The sequence below is a fragment of the Kogia breviceps genome, chromosome 15 (genome assembly GCF_026419965.1).
Source record: "Kogia breviceps isolate mKogBre1 chromosome 15, mKogBre1 haplotype 1, whole genome shotgun sequence".
In the NCBI taxonomy this organism is placed as follows: Eukaryota; Metazoa; Chordata; class Mammalia; order Artiodactyla; family Physeteridae; genus Kogia; species Kogia breviceps.
The window spans coordinates 44647752-44669637 of record NC_081324.1 but is presented as its reverse complement, the minus strand read 5'-3'; the positions used below and the strand labels follow the sequence as shown (position 1 = coordinate 44669637).

The window sequence follows — 21886 nt, the reverse complement described above, 5'->3', positions numbered from 1 at the left end:
AGTAATAATCTTATTATTATAAGAAAATAAATTATCTTTTCATAGAAAACTGTTTATAATCTTTATAAGACATACATTTTCTTCCTGCAATTTCATTGACAGTCAGGAAGACATAAACACTATTTTAATTCTCTGGATACAGAACTCCTTTACTTATTACATAAAACCTTCCTAAAGTCTTGACTTGAAAATTCTTTTCCATGAGTGCTATATTTCACTATTCGTTGAGCACCCTTTGCCCAAACCCTCTGTGTGTGAGTTAAGGCAAACTCAAAGAACACCTTCAGAGTACCACAGCCTTAACAGGGCTGACCTACTGGTGTGATATGCTTAAAGTATTCTGGGTTAATCTGGGCATCAAAGTGTTTGCCCTAGATCCTTCTCTGTTACTACCAAAGAGAACAGAATGTTCAAGAAAGAGTCTAAAACCAATCATCCCTCTTTGAAAATAGAAAAATGTAAGAGTCATAGACTTGTGAGGTTAAAGACATTATTAGTCATCTAGCATAATTAACTCATTTTATAGATCAGAGAACTCAAAGGAACTTCCATGAGTTCCCACAGTGAAATAAATTATAACAGACCCTGAGTCAAAAACTAGGTTTCCTAAACTCCAAAGCAACAATAATTTTTTTAATTGTACCATGTGAGTAATAAAGAGGTTAACATCTATGACATCAAATTATCAAACTAAAATATAAAAGGAAAGAGCAGTTACAACAATCCAGTGAAGATCTAAGTAACTCCTAGAAACTTTAATAAGCAAGTTAGCTAATCCTCTATGGTTGAGTTCACTTCCTTTCAACTTTATTGTGAGTGGTTATTCTCCATATTGCAAGTCTCAGAAGACATTAAGAATGCCACATTTAAGGGCCTATTGAAGTGAAACACTTTGGTTTTCCACATGTGAGAGCAAGTGTTTAGGATGGAGAACACACAGTGCAAGTTCCTCTAAAGTTATTCCAGTATTCACTCTAAATTGGAAGTCGTAAAGTAGTAGTTTAAAGAGAAGAGACAATATAGATAAGAGCTTAAAAAATTGTATCCTCAGTGGACATCATTCAACACCTTCCTAAATAAAACCTAATAAAACTATCTACATTGATTTTAGTTTTATTGTACATTCTACCCTGCATGTCCTCCCTTGGAGCTAGAAATAATGATAAACCCACATAATAATAAGATGAAATAAAGTATATAAGCCAAATATGGTACAAAGCTTGAATAACTGTTATCTGCCTTTATAATTCATTGGTATCATACCAACAACACTACAAACTCCTATAATACCTTGTAAATTACACATTGATTAGATTTGATAGGATTAAATGTATTCTGGTAAGTAGCTATTGGTCCAGTGTCATCTCAGATTATCTGCCTTTGAGTAAAAACTCAACCTCTCGAACAAAGTATATAAACATTTAACTTAGCACATTTTACTCCTAAAAGTAGTCTTACCAATTTTACTGCTTTCTGGAACTTCAAAATTATAAATTCCTTTTGTGAAAATAGGGTGGTTGTCATTTTCATCCTCCACTCTGATGGGAAGTGGAAGAGGTAAGTCTGCAGAATACCCATCTGTAGTTGACACATGGGCAATCAGCTGTAAAACAGTGAAAAGCAAGTTCAACAATCCATTATAAAAGGTTCCAGCATGAGAGAATACTATGCTTTATCTACTACCTTCTCTACAAATCTTTTCAATAATAAATCACTTCAAAAATTCCTATTCCATGCTTCTTTAGTTATCAAAACATGGAACGTAGAAAGACTTTAACTACAGTTAAAAGTATCCAATGTTTGGTAGAAGTGGCTACACTTCAAATAAAACCTAGGTCAGAGTACAGAGAATCAGAGACTACTCAGGTCATGAGACTAAGGAATTAAATGTGAATATGGAGATGTGGATTACAGTCCTTATTCTCCCCATAATCATAAAATTGTATTGGGAAGAACAGTTAACCTCCCTGCCGTGGGGAAAATCCTGACTATATCATCTAAATAAGGCAATGAGTCCCAACTTTGTCACTACTGAGCCCCTTTATTGTTTAACCTCATAGATCACATATTTGTAAGAGGTTTTCTAACAACATACATTTAACAATTTCCACATTACTAATTAATCAAAAGCAATGTAATGTCAAATAGAACTTTTTTTATTTTTAAATGATTTTTTAATATAAACAATTTTTCCATAGTTAAAAGTGCACTATTTCAATTATAAAAGAAACATCCTTATCATGATAAATTTAAAAATTCAGTAAAGTACAAAAGAAGAAAATAAAAATCCGTGACCTACTACCCAGAGATAAGTACTGTTCACATTTGATGTATTCCTTCAGTCCCTTCTGTGTATATATTTGTACACAAAAATTGAGATCATACTGCTGTAAGCTTATATCCTTTTTTTCCAAAAAGCAAACAAACTTGACTTTATGCTGTAACCATTTCCCAAAGCCCTTAAACATGCTTTGAAAATGGGATTTATTGGCAGTCTAATAATCTACCACATAGACATACTGTAATTTATTTAACTAGACCCCTATCGGTGGACAAATAGAATGTATTTCTATTCAGCATGTGATTACAACACTGAGTTGAAAATTTTCCAGCCGAAAGCAAAGAAATGTCATGTGGCGAACATCAGTCAAGTTTACTTACCCAGCATCTCTTCCCTCTTCTTTTAGGAAGAGAATCCCTCTTTCCTATGGGGAATCAGTCCCCCTGTACCACATGACCCCAGAGCATTGACCATATCACACTGAAAATTGTCTGAATGATTCCCCATTGATGTAAGTTCATTCACATCAGAATGCTGGCTTATTACGCCGTGTTTGGACTTGGTCTCCCAGTTTTGCTTCCTTATATACTTCTCAGATATCATCAGATAATTAGACAGGTGGAACAAAGACCAAAAAAGGAAAAACAAAAAACACAGAGCAGAAGAGGGACACTGGAAGAGGACCCTTCCAATCAACTGTGGCCCCCTGTCTCGGAGAGAGGAGAAAGTACCACGACCAGAGAGAGAAAGAATCTCATAAGCAAAACTAACTCCTGCAAATTTGCTGGAATTTACATCCAAATACAATTAAATTTCTTGGCTTCATTTCAGGCTTACCTAATAGAAGTTGAGATAAAGAGCAGACCAAGTATTCCAAAATATTACACAATCTATCTCCTTTGTCTTTCAGATCCCCTCTAAGAAGAAGTGTAGAAGACAGGAAAGAGTAGATGCGCTATCAGAAGTTTAGTTTAAACTATGATTATAGTTTAATCATTTAAAGTTATGTGTATCAATAAAACTCCTACATCAAAAACATCATATTCTTCACGATCCACAGGCCGGGTACAATACAGATTTCCAGTGGTTTTAGATATGTAAAACAGATTTAAAGGTTCTTGGTCAACTCCACGCCCACTTATTGAGTAGAAGACGGTATAGTTCTGTGCCGCGTCAGATTGAACCTAAGAGGAAAAAGCATATGTAAAAAATTTTTCATGAAAATGCTATTTTAAAATACAACTTATATGTTTATATATTTTTTTATTTTAAAGAGCTGACTTTAATAATATAATAATCACCTTTGTCACTTCATCAACATGCAAAATGGTAATGAACGATGATGATTTGGCAAAAGATTTTTTAAACTGCTCAAATTTAAGGAAAACAATGTTCAACATATAGTAGCCAAAGACAACCTCACATTAAGGCACAGTTTCCCATCTAGTGATTTGGCAAAGGTAGAAAAAAACAATAATACCCACTGTGGACAGGGCTGAGGCAAACAGGGACTATCATATACTGTTGAAAGGAACGCCAGTTGTAATGTTCCTTAGGGAGGGGAATTAACAAAAATTAAAAGAATGAGAATCAACAGGGAAGACTCTTCCTGGCACAGGAAACAGGAAGTGCAAAACAACCAGACCAGGGTCGTTCCTGGAGAGTTCAAGGAGCAAAGAGGCCACTGTGGTTGGAATAGAGAGAACTAGGGGAAAAGGAAGTCGGAGAGGAGGACGAATGCAGTAATAGGGCCATGGCATGTAAGAGATTCCAAGGATGTTGACTTCTGCTTGGAGTCAGATGGGGAGCCATTGGAGAATTTAGACAAGAGTAGTATCTGATTTATATTTTAGAAGGATAATTCTTGGTGTTCTGTTAAGATTAGACTTGGGTAGGCAGGTAAAGGAAGAAGCAGGAAGGCCATTTAGAAAGTTACTGCAAGAATTCAGGGGAGAGAGAACTGTTTGTTAGACCAGCATGGTAGCAATAGGGGTTGTGAGAAGTGGTTAGATTCTGGATATAATTTGAAGATACAGCCAACAGAATGTGCCAATTGGTTAGCTGCGTGGTGTGAAGATAGAAGTCAGGGATGACACTATGTCAGTGGGTACAAGTATCCCCTGATGTCTATTCTGCCTTATGTCTATTCTTCCTTAGTATTAGAATTTACAGTTGAGCACAAGCTTGCCTGGAAGGAAGACTTTTCTCAGTCTCCCTTGCAATTAGGTATGACCACACGAAAAGGTCAGGTCAATAGGGTGTGAGCAAAAATAATCCATGCAGGATCCAGACTGTACTCTAGAAAGTAGAGGAGTGTGTTCCCTCATTGGGACACAATGATGAGCCATCTTGAACCTGCAAGGATGGCCAAGCTTAAAAAGGAAAGAAGCCTGGGCCCCTGGTGATTTCTCAAATTAGAATCTCTTTACCAGATCACACGTTGACACGAAAGGACTAAATCTCTGTCATGCTTTAGCCACTATGATTTGAGATCTTGGTAAAATGTGGCTATATCCTTATCCTATTATAATACAGGAATTAAAATTTTAACTATAAAGAATGGATGGATATGGTAAATTGGGGCTCAACATCAATTTCATCTCCTTCTACTGTGTCCTCTCATAGTATAGATATTAGAAAGATTCAGGTAAAAACAAACCAAAAACTCTCCCTTTTCCAGGGTCTCTTGAAACGAGAGTTCTGAATTAAAATACAGATGGTCAGGTGTGCTTGCATGAAATCTGGAAGCCATAAGGGAGATAGATGCCTCCTTTTTGCTGCTTCTACTGTTTTTGCTGGTGCTTTGTGGTGCAATTTTTATTTTCTTTTTTCCTGCAGCAGCAGAAGTTCTAGCGGTTTTTCACAGACTTTGTGGATGTTGAGAGACAGGATATAGATCAATCTTTTTGTGGACATGGATGGGAGCAGTTAAGATTGTTTTGGAGCTGCAATTGAAGGAGCAGCTTCCTGCCTGTGGTGGTTCCTTGCCCAGTGCAGCTTCCTGACCATGGCAGTGGCACTTTGGCTCTAAAATGACTGGCTTCCCCATCATGAAGAAAGCAGTATGTCCCTTGGTTATAGATTCTGTGGGGTAACTAGGAGATTCGTTTCTGAAAATTCAACCTAAAGTTTGTTTCTTCAGCCTTCCCAGCAATTCTGTAAACTGTTTAATACACTATAGTAAATCCCTCCATTAATTCCTTAAAGAGAATTTTGCTCTCCACAACTAAAACCTTACCGAATGGACTCTACCGCCCCAAGAACTGAAAGGATGGAGCTGCCATTAACTGAGAGTGGAGGATATTTTTTATAAGAAAACCCAAACATTTGATTTTTATACGTTAAGTTTGAAATGTCTACTGAAATTCAAAGTGGGAATATTAATTAGGCAGTTTGGGCTGGAGATATGAAGTCTTAAGTTTCCAATGTATAAAATGTACTTAAAGCTATGAGGCTGGATGAGATCACCGAGAGAGTGAATATAAATAAACATTACACAAGGTTCATAGTCTGAGCCCTGGAGCTCTCCAAATTTACAGACTGAGGGGTCAGGGTGGTGAGGGTTGGGAGGATGTAGGAATGAAGAAGAACCAGCAAAACATACTAAGAAGGACTGGCCAGTGAGAAAAGTGGAAAACTAGGTGAATGTTGTCCTAGAAGCAACGTGAAGGAGGAGGGACAGGTCAGCTAAATCAAATGGACACACGTCAAGGAAATGAGTACTAGAAGGGCTGACTGGTTTAACAGTGCAAAGACCAAAATTACCTCTGATCAGTATATAAGTTTGGTAAACAGAAATCATTTCTTAATATGCTTTCACCAGTGCTTAAAGTACAATAATCTAAGAGAAGAAACAAGGGTCCAGAACGGGATAGAATTTTCTACAAGTGTGAAAGACATTGGAGGCATAGTTAAAAACAGAAACAAGTAGGACACAGGTGGCACCATTGGTATTAAACATCAACCACAGTAATAGAAATTTAAGGGAAAAAGGCAAGCACAATGCCATAGCCTCACCTCAGTCATTATTTCCATTGTGTATATTCCATTTGGATCTTTGTGAAAAGTAAACCTGACCCTGCTTAAAAATGACTTGTTTTTAGGAACAAGTTAAACTATCTAGCAGAGCACACCTGGCCAATTCTGGGTGGACCCTACCTGCCTCTTCTGCCCCATCTCCCTGCTCCACGCCCATCACACACAGGAAGACTAAGCTCTGTGAGCTCCTGCGAGGAGCCATGCTTCCTTGTACCGCTGTCCCCCTCTCTTCTTCCACAATGATTTACCTGCATGACACTCTCCCATCCTTCAGGCTTTAGCTCAGATGCCTCCCCCTCTAAGTCTTTTTTCTGTTTTTTACAGCATTTCAGCCCATGAATTCTCAAATCACCCCAACCCAGCCCCACCTCAGCACTCATCATGCAGTATTGCAATAATTTGCCTACTTCTATCTTCCTCACTAGACTCATAAAATACATGAGAGCAAAGGCCATGACTAAATGTATTTCTAGCTTCAGTACTTAGAGCAGTGCCTTCCACAGGACAGGGTAGGTGCTCAATAGCCGGCTGCTAAGTAAATGAATAAACTAATAAAGATCATTTAATGGCTGTAGAGTCTTTCTCATATTATTATTATTAGTTTTTTAGTGATTTTCTAGTTTTTCAGTGATTTTCCCACTTTATGTACTTTTATGACTCTTCATGAATATCTTCAATCAAATCTGTTGATTTTTAAATGTTTAAAGAGTTATTAAAACCTGGACAAAACAGACTCTTGGAACTAATTTAGCAATCACAATCAGAAGGAATGGAAAACCTACTTGTTGAAGGAACAAAGGGAAAGGGCCCAAGGAATTCTCTTGCATTGAGCAGGGGATAGGTGCCCATCTCCTCTTGGAACGCCTGAGAACAGTCTCTTTAGTGTGTCTCTTCCTCAGTACCTGAATTTAGAGAAAGAAAATTAACAATAAACAAAAGCATCACAGCCTACTTCATTGTAAAATAGTGGATGAACCATAAATCTAACACCTCTCTGGAGGCTCAGTGTCAGTAATTTCCATGCTGAAACTAAAGACCAGATAATAAGGTCTTCTTTGTGTTAGAAGGATAAGAAAAAATGTATCCAGACTTTAAAGGTTTCATGAACCAAAGAATTTCATTTCACATACCTTTCCAACACTGACCATACTTTCAGGTTAGGAAAATTATCACCGTACTCTCAGTTCTTCCTGTTCCATCCCAAAATGAGATGGAGAACACATCCTCTTTCAGACAATCTATAGACAGCACTTACTTGTTCTTTCTGCTAAAACCTCATGCTCTCAGGTGAACTATAGTGAGGTAACGCGTGTTCTTCATTGCCTGAACACTCTACCTGCACTGTCCAATATGGTAGCCACAAGCCACATGTGACTGTTTAAACTAATTAGAATTAAATAAAATATAAATTCCATCCTTCAGTTGTACTAGCCACATGCTAAGTATCAGTAGCCATTAATACTGGGTGACCATATCACACAGTGCAGATTACAGAACATTTCCATCACTGTAGAAAGTACTATTGGAGTTTTTAGTGATTTCCATCTAAGCAGTCATTTAAGCATTTAGATGACTTTTTCATTAATACGCTTCACATCGATTAGTTGTAATCCAGTGAGTACTTTCACAACGGCATTCCTCATGACATGGAATTTAGAACTACAGTCAACAATCACTGAGTGGTGGCTAATACCATTCAGACGCATACATACTCCAGGATTTCCATCCTATTTTAACATCAGAATCACTGTGGCACTTGAAATCAACCTCTTATTCACTGAGAACTACTGCACTTAATATTAATATAACATGTACCTATTGACTATGGGTCAGGTGTAAATGAGGCTATAAACACAAAAGGGATTGATTCATGCCCTTAAACAACTACAGGTAAATTGTTTGCGCTAATAAAAAATTCCCAATGCTACAACAGAGGGATAACCAAACTGAAACTGGCACACAAAAGCAAGTAAACTTCAGAGGTAGAAGAAAGATTCACAGAGGAGGTGTCATTTAGATTTAACAAAGTAAGATCCAATGTCTAACCAGTGTTGAAAAGGGAAGGGGAAGGAGGGAAGGGAGGAGGAAGGAAGGGAAAGCAAACAGAAGGAGAGAGGAAAGATGAGGAAAATAAATCCTATATTTTCTTTTGTCTTCTTTGCAATTTTTAATGAGAGTATTTAAATGAGAAGAAAAACATGCCTGAAAATATCAGTGTACTTTGAATACCTTCTTCTGATGTTCCAGGAGCACAGGAATCTCTTTCTGTGTCTGTTTCTTTAAGTCAGAAAGCCATATGGTGAAAGATCTTTTCTCATCAGACAACACAACAGCATGGGCTGTGTATACTGACCCATCTTCTAGAACTCTGAAATCAGGATCACTGGATTGGATGTGGTCTGCAGATCCGAGGCACTCTTTCAAATTAACTGCAAGTAGGAATTTCCAAGTTGTAAAGTAAGAAATACATGCAAAAATAAAAACAGTGTTAAAATAATTTATACAATCTTCTTCAAAATCCTGAAGTGAAATGAAATGAACCAATCACTCTGCATTTATCAAATATCTTAACAAGACTCTTTACATGTATTTTTTTAAAGTGATAATACTTTCTCTGTTAAAAAAATGATAATTCTGGATTGTATATTTGTATTAAATAAGGTGTTTTAAACCTTTATATGCTTCTAAGAGGCTTATGAAAATGATCTTCTTATTAAAGACGTCTGTGTGTTGCAATCATGACAAAGCTGAGCTACATGCCCCCACACACACCTGGATAAACAAACAGAAAAGTTTTCCTTAACAATATAGTCTGGGGCTTCCCTGGTGGCGCAGTGGTTGAGAATCCGCCTGCCGATGCAGGAGACACGGGTTCGTGCCCTGGTCCGGGAAGATCCCACATGCCGCGGAGCAACTAAGCCCGTGAGCCATGGCCGCTGAGCCTGCGCGTCCGGAGCCTGTGCTCCGCAACGGGAGAGGCCACAAGGGTGAGAGGCCCGCATACAGAAAAAAAAAAAAAAAAAAAAAAAAAAAAAAAAAAACAATATAGTCTGAGCCTTTTAAGATACACCTGTGTTAAGCCAGAAGTTACACACAAAGAGTGACAGAGTGTATGAGTTTGGCAAATAGTCAAGTAAGAAAAAATCTTTAAATTCTTCCCACTAGCACTTTTCTGTCACATCCCCCCCCCCCCGACCCTCACCAATGCCCCCGGGGCCCACAGTTCTCTTTGTGTTCCTGTTCCTCGCTTTCCCAGGCTCCCCAGTGAAATTCTACGTGGAATCTTCTCCCCCTGGGAATTTTCCCAAGTGAAAAGTCATAAAATATAAGTATCATACAAGTGTTTTGATACTTTATCAAAAGTATCAAATCCATCCCATTCTTCCACTATCTGCTTTGACAGAAACCAAACTGATACATTAAAACACACTTAAGTAATAACCTAATACTCACTTAAGCAATATCATCTCAAAAGATTCATGTTACTCATGTATAATATTTTCACTTTAATCCAAATCTGTCACAGATGGAAACGTTAAGTCAAAATGAAGTGAACATCTTTAGAAGTGATGACATATTTCTCTCGTGTTCACATTTTTAGCAGAGTGATAACCTCTGGTCTATTCCCCTGGATGAACACCCCCGACTTCTCTTTACATCCTCTCCTTTCTTCCTTCCCAGAAATGGGACACTCTGTTGAAAATTAATGTGGTGTCTCTGGGACAAGCTATATCTCTAAAAAACACATGATGCTTTCCTCCAATATTCCCTGTACCACAGGGAAAGTCTAGCTGGGCAGAGCTTCCCAGCTATTGGGAAAGTTTGAGGTTCCCTAACTTCTCAAGTGTGCAAATGGCTGATTAAGCTCAGTTTTGAATGGAATAGCTCACCTTGTTATAGTTCTCACTGCAGCTATGGCATTGATAAAAATATTGCTCTGATTCGCTCAGGTCCTTACCTGTATCTCTCCAGTGCTTAGAATCCTAGAGTAATGAAAGAGCTACATTCTACATGTAATTCTTTATGTTATTTTTACTGTTAAAACATAAGTGACTACAAAAGCATGGATTAGTACACGTTCATTAGAATCGATGACAGAATTCTATAGAGTTCTAAAGAACAGAACATATATTTTAAACTTGACTTGTATCTAATTATTGGTTCTGGCTAATTCCAAAAGGCAAAGATTGGATAACATCCTCTTTCCAGCATTAAATTAAATTAAATTTCTGTTTTAAAAACACTGTTTTGAAATTGCTCACCTCTGCCAACAACTTTGTCTGCCTCTAGTTTGGAAGGTATATGAAATATCACCTTTTTGCAAGCTTCACAAGCAAAACTGAAGACCTAGGAAAAAATGGTCACATTAATACAGTATAGAATAAAGAACTAAGTTTTAGATATGCAAGATAAGTAAGTCCTAGAGATCTACAGCTAGCAATACTGTATTGTATACTTAAAATTTTTGCTGAGAGCAAATCTTATGTTAAGTGTTTTTACCAAAAGAAAATAGAAATAATATATAAAGAAGGTGAGAGGAAACTTGGAGGTAATGGATATGTTTATGGGATAGATGGTGATGATGTTCTCAAGGGTACATACTTATCTCCAAGCTCATCAAGTGGTGTACACTGAATATGCACAGATTTTTGTGTGTCCATTTCACCTCAATAACATAGTTTTTAAAAAAGAATAAAGAACAAAGCCATATGATCATCTCAATAGATGCAAGCAACTGACAAAATCCAATGCCGACTTACAATTTAAAACTTTCAACAAACTAGGAATTCAAGAGATTTTGCTCAATGTGATAAAGGGCATCTATGAAAAACATCCTACTTAACAGAGAAAGACTGAATGCTTTCCTCTGATATAAAGAACAAGACAATGATGCCTACTCTCACCACCTCTATTCAACATTGTACTGGAGGTTCTAGCCAGGGCAATTAAACACACAAAAAAATAAAATTAAAGGCATCCAGATTAGGAAAAAAGAAATAAAATAGTCTCTATTTTCAAATGATATGATCTTGTACATAGAAAATCCTAAGGAATCCACTAAAAACTATCAAAAAATAATAATAAGTGGTTTCAGCAAGGTTGCAGGATACAAGATCGACATACAAAAAACAATTGTTTTCCTATATACTAGCAATAAAAAAATCTGAAAACAAAATTAAGCAAACAATTGTATTCACAATAGATATCCCACCTTCATAGATTAAAAGACAGATTCCGAAAATTCGTCTAACAGATTCAATGCGCTCCCTATTGAAATCCCAAATAGCTTTTCTTGCAGAAATGAAAAATCAATCCTTGAGGAAATGCAAGAGACCCAAAGACTGAAATAAACTTGAAAAAGAACAAAGTTGAAGGATTTCCCAATTTCAAAACTTACTACAAAAATACAATAATCAAGGCAGAGTAGTACTAGTGTAAGGACAAACATACAGATGAATGGAATGGAACTGAAATTCCATAAAGAGGCCCTTACATATTTAAAAATACATTATTGGTTTTGTTTGCTGCCACTTATTTTAATATTTCAAATATATGTCCACAAGTAAGATCAACTTCATACCATCCTCATAAAATGAGTTAGGGAGAGTTCCACTTTTTTCTGTTCTTTGAAACAATGTATATAAGGTAGAGATTATCTGTTCCATATAATTATGGAAAAATTCACCTATCTCAGGTCTGGGCTTGACGGATATGACAGTGTGTGTATGTGGAGACATTTGGCTTCCAATTCAGTGTCTTTATAAGTCTATTTACAGTTTGTAAACCTCCTCGAGTCAACGTTGGTAATTTGTATCTTGTAGAAAATTGCCTATTTTGTCTCTTTTCAAATTAACTAGAATAATATATTAATATTACTATCTACTTTTTAAAACATCTGTCCTCTCCATAACTGTGCCTCTTTTTATTCCTAATATTGTCTTATCTGTGCCTTCTCTATTTTTCACTTGTTCAATCATAGCAGGTTGGTCTATACTTTCAAATGATAGCGTTTGGTTTTGCTAATCCTCTATATTGCTTGTTTCTTTTTCCTTTTTTAACTGTTCTTCATAAGATATATTCTAAGTACACGTGTATTTTAAGAAATAATCAAAAAAACACTAGGGCACTTACCTTCAAAGTTAAGAAATAAAACATTACTATTATTTTCAAAGTCCCTATATAACTCTCCCGAACTGCATTTTCTTCCTGACTTCAACCTCTCCAAATTCAGGTAACCACTAATGAATGATATATTTTTGTAAATCATTTACTTCCCCATTTCTGCTTAATTTTATCCCATGAGTATGTATCCCTAAAGAAGATTGGTTTGTTTTGCCAACTTTAGGCTTTAAATATATGCAGTCATATGCCAATTATATGCAACTTGATTTCTTTCCTTAAATTATGTTTGTGAAATAGATCCATGCTGAATATATAGCAGCAGCCCATTCATCTTCGTCACTGTATAGTACATCACTGGAAAGCAGGTACAATTAATTCATTAATATAAGGGATCGATATTGGAAAGGATGATATTCATACATAGATTTCAGTTATGCCATGTTTCCTGAATTATAAAGAAATTTGATACTATGTTTGTGGGGATTGGATATATTACTGAAAATAAAGTTTAAAAATAAAATAAAGCCACAATTAGATTAGCAATGATGAACTAATGACTTTTAAAGGTATTTTAAAAGTAACTTTTGTACAGATGAGTGCCCCCCCCAAAAAAATACAACATACAAAAAAATTTTTAAAGATTAATGAATTATGGATTGACTATTTGAGTTATAAAAGAATTTATTTTAATGAAGAACCCTCCAGGACAACTTTAAATATCTGACATAAAACTTAGAGTTGCAAGCAACTTTAAATTAAAATGTAACAAATTAAGTTTTAAAAAATGATAATATAAAGTATTATCTACTCTAGTCTAGGAAAAATGAATTGCTTTGTCTCACTTTACAGTACTGTCCCAATTGTATTAATTGTACCATAGAAAGCTTATCATACAAATCATTAAATCCTGATGGAACTATGTAATGCCAAAGGGAGAGTGAAAACACAGGCATACCTGCCAGGGTTTCATTTTTGTGCTGTTGTTCAACTTTAGAGTGAATACGCAAGGTAGGCTTTCTAAAATAACACCTTTTTCAATAGAGGAAAAATAAGTCAAAGAACAGAAATTTATAGAGTATCTGAAACATAAAGGAGATCTTGACTGAGCATATCGGTTACAGAATTTTCAATTTGTCGTTTCTCCTGTGGACGCTTGCCATCTTCAAGACAGAAATCTTACCTGTCAAGTTCTTACCACCCTGAATTGTAAGATTTACCTTTCTGTATTCTCAGTGCTTTGATGATTCTACTAAATTTCTTTCTAACCAAACTCTGTATGATGGGATTCTAGTTAAATGGAAAGTATGATTAGCTGGAGGTCACCAGAGATGCCATATATGGGATGGCAACTGCCACAAGGATTACAACAGGGCCAAAAATTGTGCACAGCTTACATGTATTTAGTGACTCGGAGAGTGCTGCACCATTTAGCTGTATCTCAGTATAAGAACCAATAATCTCCATTAAAGAAGGTAGGTGATAATGCACTGATATAAATATATACTACAACTCTGACTTTCTTAAGATCGTGGTTTTGAAATAAACTAGTTAGCATTTACTTCTTTTATTTGTCCTAAGCTTTTTTCCCCACTAATGCAAAAGGTAATAGAAAGTATTATACTCACTTTTATTTTAAAAAATGAATATGTCAAATGTTATCAAAAACAATAATAACAAAAAAGTCTGTTAAAGGAGTCACATTATTCTCAAATGCTATAAAGTCTGAAAAGATAGAATGCCCATTTGTCAACATAGGTTGCAGGCAGAATTTCACATACTCCAAGGGGAAAATCATGTTATGTTACAAAGAAAAATACTATTTTAATTCCTTTTCAAGAGCCCTTTTAGCAAGTGATAGATTAACCATATCCAAGTACATACCATTTATAATATGTAATAGTAAATATAATTCCCAAAGTGGATTGGATATGGCAAACTATATTCAACACGCATATAAAAGGATCTCATTATTTATAACAGGGCAGAAGACATCTGAGCAACTGAGCTAATGTGAATTAGTTTTCACCATTCCTAACAATTTTGCTACTTTAAAAGGAGAAACATTTTAAGAGATACTCAGTGCTTTCAACAATAATGGGATGATCTGACACATTTCTTTTCTAGTTTCCCCCTCTCCTTTCTTCCTTTTCTTTGTATATGTGTATGAAAGGATGATTAGGAATTGTAGTTAATTGTAGCAGTTTGGAGTATACTGAGGATGGAAAGGTGGGAAAGGGATGCAGATTCAGGAGGAAAATGCAGAAGGGAAGATTCCACAACCTATGGGGCAGCTCAGTGGGAAAGCTAACACCTTAAAAGTCTCAGTTTTCTGTTAAAGACTTGCTTTGAAGAGCTCACTTCAAACAAGGAATTGTCTTTGAGAGATCCATTAAGGGATCCATAAAATGAAAACTGCGTTTCTAAAATGTTATGCCCTTAATATTATACTGAAAAGTAGAGAGTCCTCGGAGTCAAAAGGAAATACAGGGCTTCCCTGGTGGCGCAGTGGTTGAGAGTCCGCCTGCCGATGCAGGGGACACGGGTTCGTGCCCCGGTCCGGGAAGATCCCACGTGCCGCGGAGCGGCTGGGCCCGTGAGTCATGGCCACTGGGCCTGCGCGTCCGGAGCCTGTGCTCCGCAACGGGAGAGGCCACGACAGTGAGAGGCCCGCGTACCACAAAAAAAAAAAAAAAAGGAAATACACATAGATATAGGATGGTCAAGAGAAGTCTTAATTTATCCGTCTGGACAGAAATTGAAGTTGTCTGTAAACTGGGGATTGCAGGTGAAAGAAATTATTCTATATACATTCTCTAGTATTCAAGTCTCCAGGCAGACCATTTAATCTAAACTTTAGGAAATTCTTTTAAAAAATAATCCTAAACGAGGAAGTCATACACTAAAGCTGATGCTATCCCTGTTTAGATGTACAGGCCTTGCAAGTCTCTCCTTGCCCTCCTGCCTTGCCGCGCCCCAGTACTCCCACCACCACACCCCGCCACCCGGACAGCTCCTCGTATTCCACGCCCTCCCCTCTAGCGAATACATGAGAAATCTTGAGAACACAGCACCTCTGCTGTTTTCTTCTCCCCATTCGGGATTCCTTTCGCAGGGAAAACACAAAACACTAAATTCACGCTTTTAAACATATTAGCTCGAAACACTTTCAAAGATATCACAAAAGAACACACTTTCAGAGCAGTTCCCACTTGTAAAGAGTCATTTCATCAGCTCATTTAGTTGTAACAGCTACCTGACAGGTCGACGTCCTCATCTGTACAATTCCTTGTCCATAAATATATCTGAGATCATAACTACTAAACCGTTATTCATAACTCGATAATTCAAAGGTCAAAGCTTGCACCCACACGCCCTGCTTGGGGGCAGAAGAGCAGCAAGAATCCAACTAGCCAGTTTCGACCTGCTCCCGAGCCAAGCTGGTCCTCTCGCCACCGGACCAAGCGCGGGGCAGTCGGGGGTTCGCAGCTTCTTTCCAGAGCACTTCTTGAGCGCAGCCGTGGTCTCGCCCTCAGCTCCGCGTAATCGCACAGTTCACGACTTTTTGCTTTGTGTCTCGCGAGTTCTCCGAGACTTGTCCGTATCCTCCTCTCGGGGTGGATCTCATCTTGGGTCTCAGGTTTCCTGGGCACAGAAGACCCCAGGCTGGGCTCTGGGCTTGCGCAGTCCTGCCTGAAGCCGGACAAAGAACCACCCAATCCCACGCCTCTCCCAACACTCCTCTCAGCCTGATTCTATCCCCTCTGCCCCAACCCACTCCCCCATCACACCGCCGACCCAACCCGCTTCCCTAATCGAGCCGCGCACGCCCTCGCGCCCCAGGTACACTCCGGGTGGCCAGCGGGGGTGGACCGCTCCGGTGAGCTGCTTCAACGGAGGCAAAACCTGGAAGCCGTTTTTCAGAGGTGACTCAACGCCGGGACCCAGGGGCGCCGCTCCAACCCCTCTTCTCACCAGCGTCCCCAACCCAGGTGACCCTGGGGTAGGGGGTCAGCCCCTGTAACTCACTCAGGGATCCTCCAAAACCTAACCCAACACTATTCTTCGCTCTCTACCCAAACCCACCCCAACCATCATCACCAGCCCTAGGAGCCAGGAAAGGAGCGCGAACCTCAAGCCGGCCCACTCGCCACGGCGCACGAGAAAGCTCAGCGAAGCGGGAGCCCATCCCGTAATTCAAACAATCGAACAAGTCCGAAACAAAACCCTCAGTCCGGAACTGACTGAGTACTCGTTTCCCATCCTCATTCCTCAGAGCCCGAATCTGGCTCGTCTGTGCCCCCCCGCCCCCGCAAGATGGAGCTGAGCCGCGGATGTCACCTTTCGGTCGGCACCTCTCCCCCCGCAGGACCAGGGCCCATTCGCCCCTCTGCAGCATCTCGGCTCCGGGTAGGTGGTTGCGCCCCACCCCGCCCGGGCTCCACTCACCACAAGGGTCAGCAGTAGCTGCCTGCAGAGGGCTCCGCGCAGGGAGCTCCGGGGCCCGGCGGCGGCCATCCGGGCGCGGGGCCGGAGAGGAGGACGCAGACACCGGGCGGGACGTAAGAGACCAGAGCCCGCCGAGGTGCAGCGACGGGGAGGTGCGCTTCTTTCAGCTGCTCGTTACGTCGCCCGGGCCTTTTTCAGGCTTGCCTGCCCAAGAGCGTTTTCACTCCTGAGACAGGATTGGACTCGGGAGACGCCGAGCCGCCCCTTCTCGTTTTTTTCTCAAGTTTTATCACCGCGAGAGCCTCTGGGGAGCTGCCCAAGGCTGCCCTTAGGCTTCTCGGAGGCCGCGCCGGGTGCTCGCTGTGCAGGCCACCCCCTCTCGGCCAGCTTTCCCACGCCCCTCCCGCCCACCCCCCCGGCTGCCACGCCTTTCGCCCAAAGCTCAGTGGCATCTTCCTCGCAGACGCTGCTTGGAGCGTTCCTACTGCGGAACCCAAAACCGTCTGCAGGGATCCCTGCCCCAACGCAGGCGCTCCTGGGTGCCAGCAACACCCTTGTCATTGGACCAGCGGATCCTCCCTTCAACATCTGATCAAATGCTGGGCAAAGTCTCCTGGTTAATGCAAAATATATGTATTCTTCCCAAATTTGACTCACACGATAAGATAAAGGACGGGAGGGGAAATTATCCCAAGAGGCATGAATAAGCTGACACTTATCATACCAGAAATTAAAAGCAAATAAAGGAAATTCTGATATCTTACCATTTTCACGCACCCAAAATATGAGGGATTACACTCAAAGCTTTCATTTCCTGCCAATCTCGTGGCCTGAGTTTTCTAAGAATTTCTTCTTCTTATATGAAATTATTGATTTGAGTAATTACCTGGTAATTGTACTAAGACGCAATTTTTCAGTTTGTGGTAATAGAAAAGTCTACCACACAAAAGCTGCTAGTCTAAAATGAGGCTTCCAGATTCAATATCATTCGACAAATGTTTATCACTGCCCAGAGTTGCACAGGCACTGGGGCTGGAGGAAAGGAAATGCACAAAACCCAGTTCCTGCCCAAAGCAATTCAAAGTCTACAGGGAATAAAGGCATTCATCATAGCCCAGTATGCTAAACCTTTTAATAGAGAGGAAGCTTACAACACTAGGGCACATTCCTTTGTTTCTCTCTAGACTGAGTTTGTGTCCTCTACGGCCCCACCTACTAGACTCAGGATGAACTCCCTCTTACATATGTGTTGTTGCTTCTTAAAGCCCATGCACAAGTTCCAAGGTCAGGACCCTCAGACTCTGCAGATTAATCAGAGAAGGCACTAAGGCCTTCATTCATCCCCCCCTGGTCACCCCAATAGGCTGCTTGTCTAAGCCATGTGTTTCCCTAAAACTCACAGGCCTAAGCTCTCAGGACTCAGACCCTAAGCTGAGCTTCCCAGTCCCATCTCTGAGGTATCCAAGGCTCCCATGCACCCATCAGAGATCCTGTTTCACCTCTGGAGGCCTCGTATGGAAGAGCTCTTCTAACCTCAGAGAACGCTCTCCACTCTTCACTCCAACCATTTTCACCTCCCATCCTCCAGACCCTCACCTTGACCCATGACCTCAAGACCGAGCCTCTCAAAGTGTCCTCTGGCCCCAGGCCCACTTTAGAGACAAGCCAGGATGATAGCTCTCATCAGAAAGCAATTGGCTAGCACTTGATTTTGGACCCTCAGCCTCTAGAACTAAATAATGCTTGCGATAAGAACCAACAGAGAAAAGGAGAAGGGTAGGAACACGTCTTGGGCAAAGACCATAGTCATAGCCCTAGCGGAGCTCTCAGGAGTCTTGTAAGGGTTTCCCACATCAAGGAAATAGAAAAGAGTTTCTTCAGAACCACTGTACGGAAGACCTCTGTGCCTGAGAATTAGGTTAGAAAGGTAGTCTCCTAACAAACCAGGCTGAGGAGTTGAATTTCATCCTAGAGGATATGGAGAATCATCCACTCAATCTGTGAGAAAGATGATCACTCTGGGTGAGTTAACGGGCTCATTAACTTCATTAATGAAGCTGCTTCTGCCATGGTAGAGCTTTTCCTTAATATTTAGGAAATAAAAGACTTGAAATGTTTTTCTTTATGCTCAGTAGCCCTAGTTTTCAGTGATTTCAACTTTGTCTCATAGAGTCTGACCTGATTACTACTGTCTTCCATGTGACTAAAACCATAAGAAAGCTATCATTTGCTGTATAATTAAGGCGATTGTTAAACCAACTGACTATATATGGCAGTTACTCTGAGCTTCTATGTTTAGCTTCTACAAAATAAAAATTATAGGAATCTATTCCAGAAATAGTGTAAGAAAGCATATTGGTGATATTTTCTATTTGTATTGTAAAATTCTAGGTGCAATATGAATACTGAATAATAACAATATGGAGTATAACTCTCTTGGAATTTCCTGTTTTGCTAAGACATTATTTGTCCACCATGAGTATATTAAAGTCCTAATAAAAAGCAACGTGTTTTTATAATTTAGAAAAGAATCTTCATAGGCGGTTATAATTATAAATATGACTTGAAGACAAATTTTTAAATTGCTTTTTTTTCCCTGTGGAGATTATAATTTTAAATGAAAATGTTGAAAATTTATTTAAAACATGAGCTTTAGTTTGAGTATAGTTAGAACTGGATGCCTTCTATAATAAAATTAATTTTAAATCATCATGAGACATCATAAAGCATAGAGTTATTCTGAAATGTCTTTATTTTAATACCCTGTACCCCCAACTGGAAAGTCAGTTGGAAGTCACTACTAAAAGAATAGTGTTCAAAAATGGGAAAGAAATATTATTTTTCCTTGTTATCTTCTTAGTTTGAGGGTAAGAGCAGCAATAAATAGAAAATCAAAAATGGAAGGTGGGGCTTCCCTGGTGGGGAAGTGGTTGAGAGTCCGCCTGCCGATGCAGGGGACATGGGTTCGTGCCCCGGTCCGGGAAGATCCCACATGCCGCGGAGCGGCTGGGCCCGTGAGCCATGGCCGCCGAGCCTGCGCGTCCGGAGCCTGTGCTCCGCAATGGGAGAGGCCACAACAATGAGAGGCCAGCGTGCCGCAAAAAACAAAAACAAACAAACAAAAACAATGGAAGGTGATCTTAAGCTAACGTCTAAAACTTCAGGGATCCAGGTGAATTGTCATATTTTCAGTAGAAAGCAAACTTAAGATCATCAGGAAGAGTTCTCTGTAGCTAGGAGGAATCTCTGGCCACAGAAAGGGTAAAGACCCTAGGAGCTGGGAGCCGACTCCTAGCCCAGTGAGAAGGCTGCCTTGCACAACTCCGTGCCCACAGGTGCTGGTCTCACACACCCACTCACCTCAGTGGTTTATATGGGCAGTGACACGGCAAATGTGGGTCCCCTCACACACGCCTATAAAACACAACCAGTACAACTGTATGATGTTTGGAACAAATTTGCTGGCAAGGGAAGAGATATTTATGAAAAGCTTAAATTAAAACCAAGTAAAAGTTTCATGTTGAATAGTCTTACTAGTGACACAGAATGAGTTCTGCCCTGAGACGTTAGCTCCGAAGCATTTGTAGAATATTATTTAGGGTAAATAGTCATGGTAATGAACAGTATTCAAACAAGCTGCTTGCTGGAGCAAGAGTGGGAAATACTGTATAAACATGTACTCAAATGCCAGGAGCGTTCTCAGACTTAATTTTTAGAAATTAGCTCCCCTTAGTGTATCCACTTGCTCTTTTAGAGAAGGCTCTTCCCTGGTGCTTGGCAACTGGGCGGTCAGATTCTCTCATCTCCACTGCTGTTTTCCTCTAAGAGTACTAAACTCTGCTACTGCCCTTCCAGCCTCCAGGAGAGGATGCTGCTTTTCCTGTAGCACCTTTCCCAAAGTGTGGCGGTAGGTCCTCCACTAATTTCCCACAGTGCCGCTAAGAACAGCCTTTATTTTATTTATTTATTTATTTATTTTGGTCATTTAAAAAGACTGCTGGAGACAGTTGACATCAAGAGTAACCTATAGGGCTTCCCTGGTGGCTCAGTGGTTGAGAATCCGCCTGCCAATGCAGGGGACACGGGTTCGTGCCCCGGTCCGGGAAGATCCCACATGCAGCGGAGCGGCTGGGCCCGTGAGCCATGGCCGCTGAGCCTGCGCGTCCGGAGCCTGCGCTCCGCAACGGGAGAGGCCCGCGTACCACAAAAAAAAAAAAAAAAAAAAGAGTAACCTATAATATTGCATTGCTGCTCAGGATGAGAGCCATCCCACGATCTCCATCAACCTCACGGCAAGCACCCCTCCCAGCTCTATTTCCACCCCCATGGAAATGCTCCAGGAAACAAAGAGAATCTCGAACCTAGACCAGAATGAGCCCTGGCCTCCCAGGGAACAGAAGTTTACCTTTCCTCCTTTTCTGTGCTGTGTCCTTACTCCTCAGGATTAATTTCTACCCAGAGTGATTGACAGTAGTATTACCCATTCCTTTCTGGAGAAAACACTCCCAGCCACAGAGGTGTGACCTTTCACTCTAACCTTGCAACAAACATTCAAAAATTGAACATTTGTACATCTCTGAAACTCAGAAATATCCAGTTTAAGTAACACCATGATAATAGTCCAATCCAGATAGGGTGTGCCAGGCTCAGAAAGGCTCCCTTTCAGTCTCTCTTTATTAATAAATGATTCAAGAACTATTACAATGGTTTTACTCTTCCTCCACGGAAATCCTCAGATGCCCTGACAAATAGCCTCTCTTCTGCAAACAGGCCTTTCAAGGAGAGAGGAATGGTCTCCTGGTGACTTCTCACCAGGCTGGAGGGAAGACGGATTTCCACACAGACAACAACTCCATTGTGTGAGTGATAACTTCTTACATTAACTAGACAAACCCAGGGTAACAAAGCCCTGCTACAGGGTCAATTTTGTCCCTCTCATCTTGGAATCATCCCATAATTATTTGCTTCATGTCAGCGTGAAAGTCTCTTCCCACCGGG

The 21886-nt window shown here is 40.1% G+C and overlaps 1 protein-coding gene across 1 annotated transcript in view; it reads right to left on the bottom strand.

The window, feature by feature from the left end:
- DSC3 (desmocollin 3) overlaps positions 1-17045 on the bottom strand; it is a 38200-nt gene extending 21155 nt beyond the window's left edge. The window contains exons 1-6 of the mRNA XM_059040270.2: positions 16889-17045; positions 10582-10666; positions 8549-8748; positions 7102-7221; positions 3310-3465; positions 1459-1603 (exon numbers count right to left, since the gene is read on the bottom strand). Coding sequence (XP_058896253.1) covers positions 1459-1603; positions 3310-3465; positions 7102-7221; positions 8549-8748; positions 10582-10666; positions 16889-16957 — 775 coding nt within the window. The 5' untranslated portion in view covers positions 16958-17045. The remainder of the gene's footprint in view (positions 1-1458; positions 1604-3309; positions 3466-7101; positions 7222-8548; positions 8749-10581; positions 10667-16888) is intronic.
- Positions 17046-21886: the final 4841 nt, after the last annotated feature.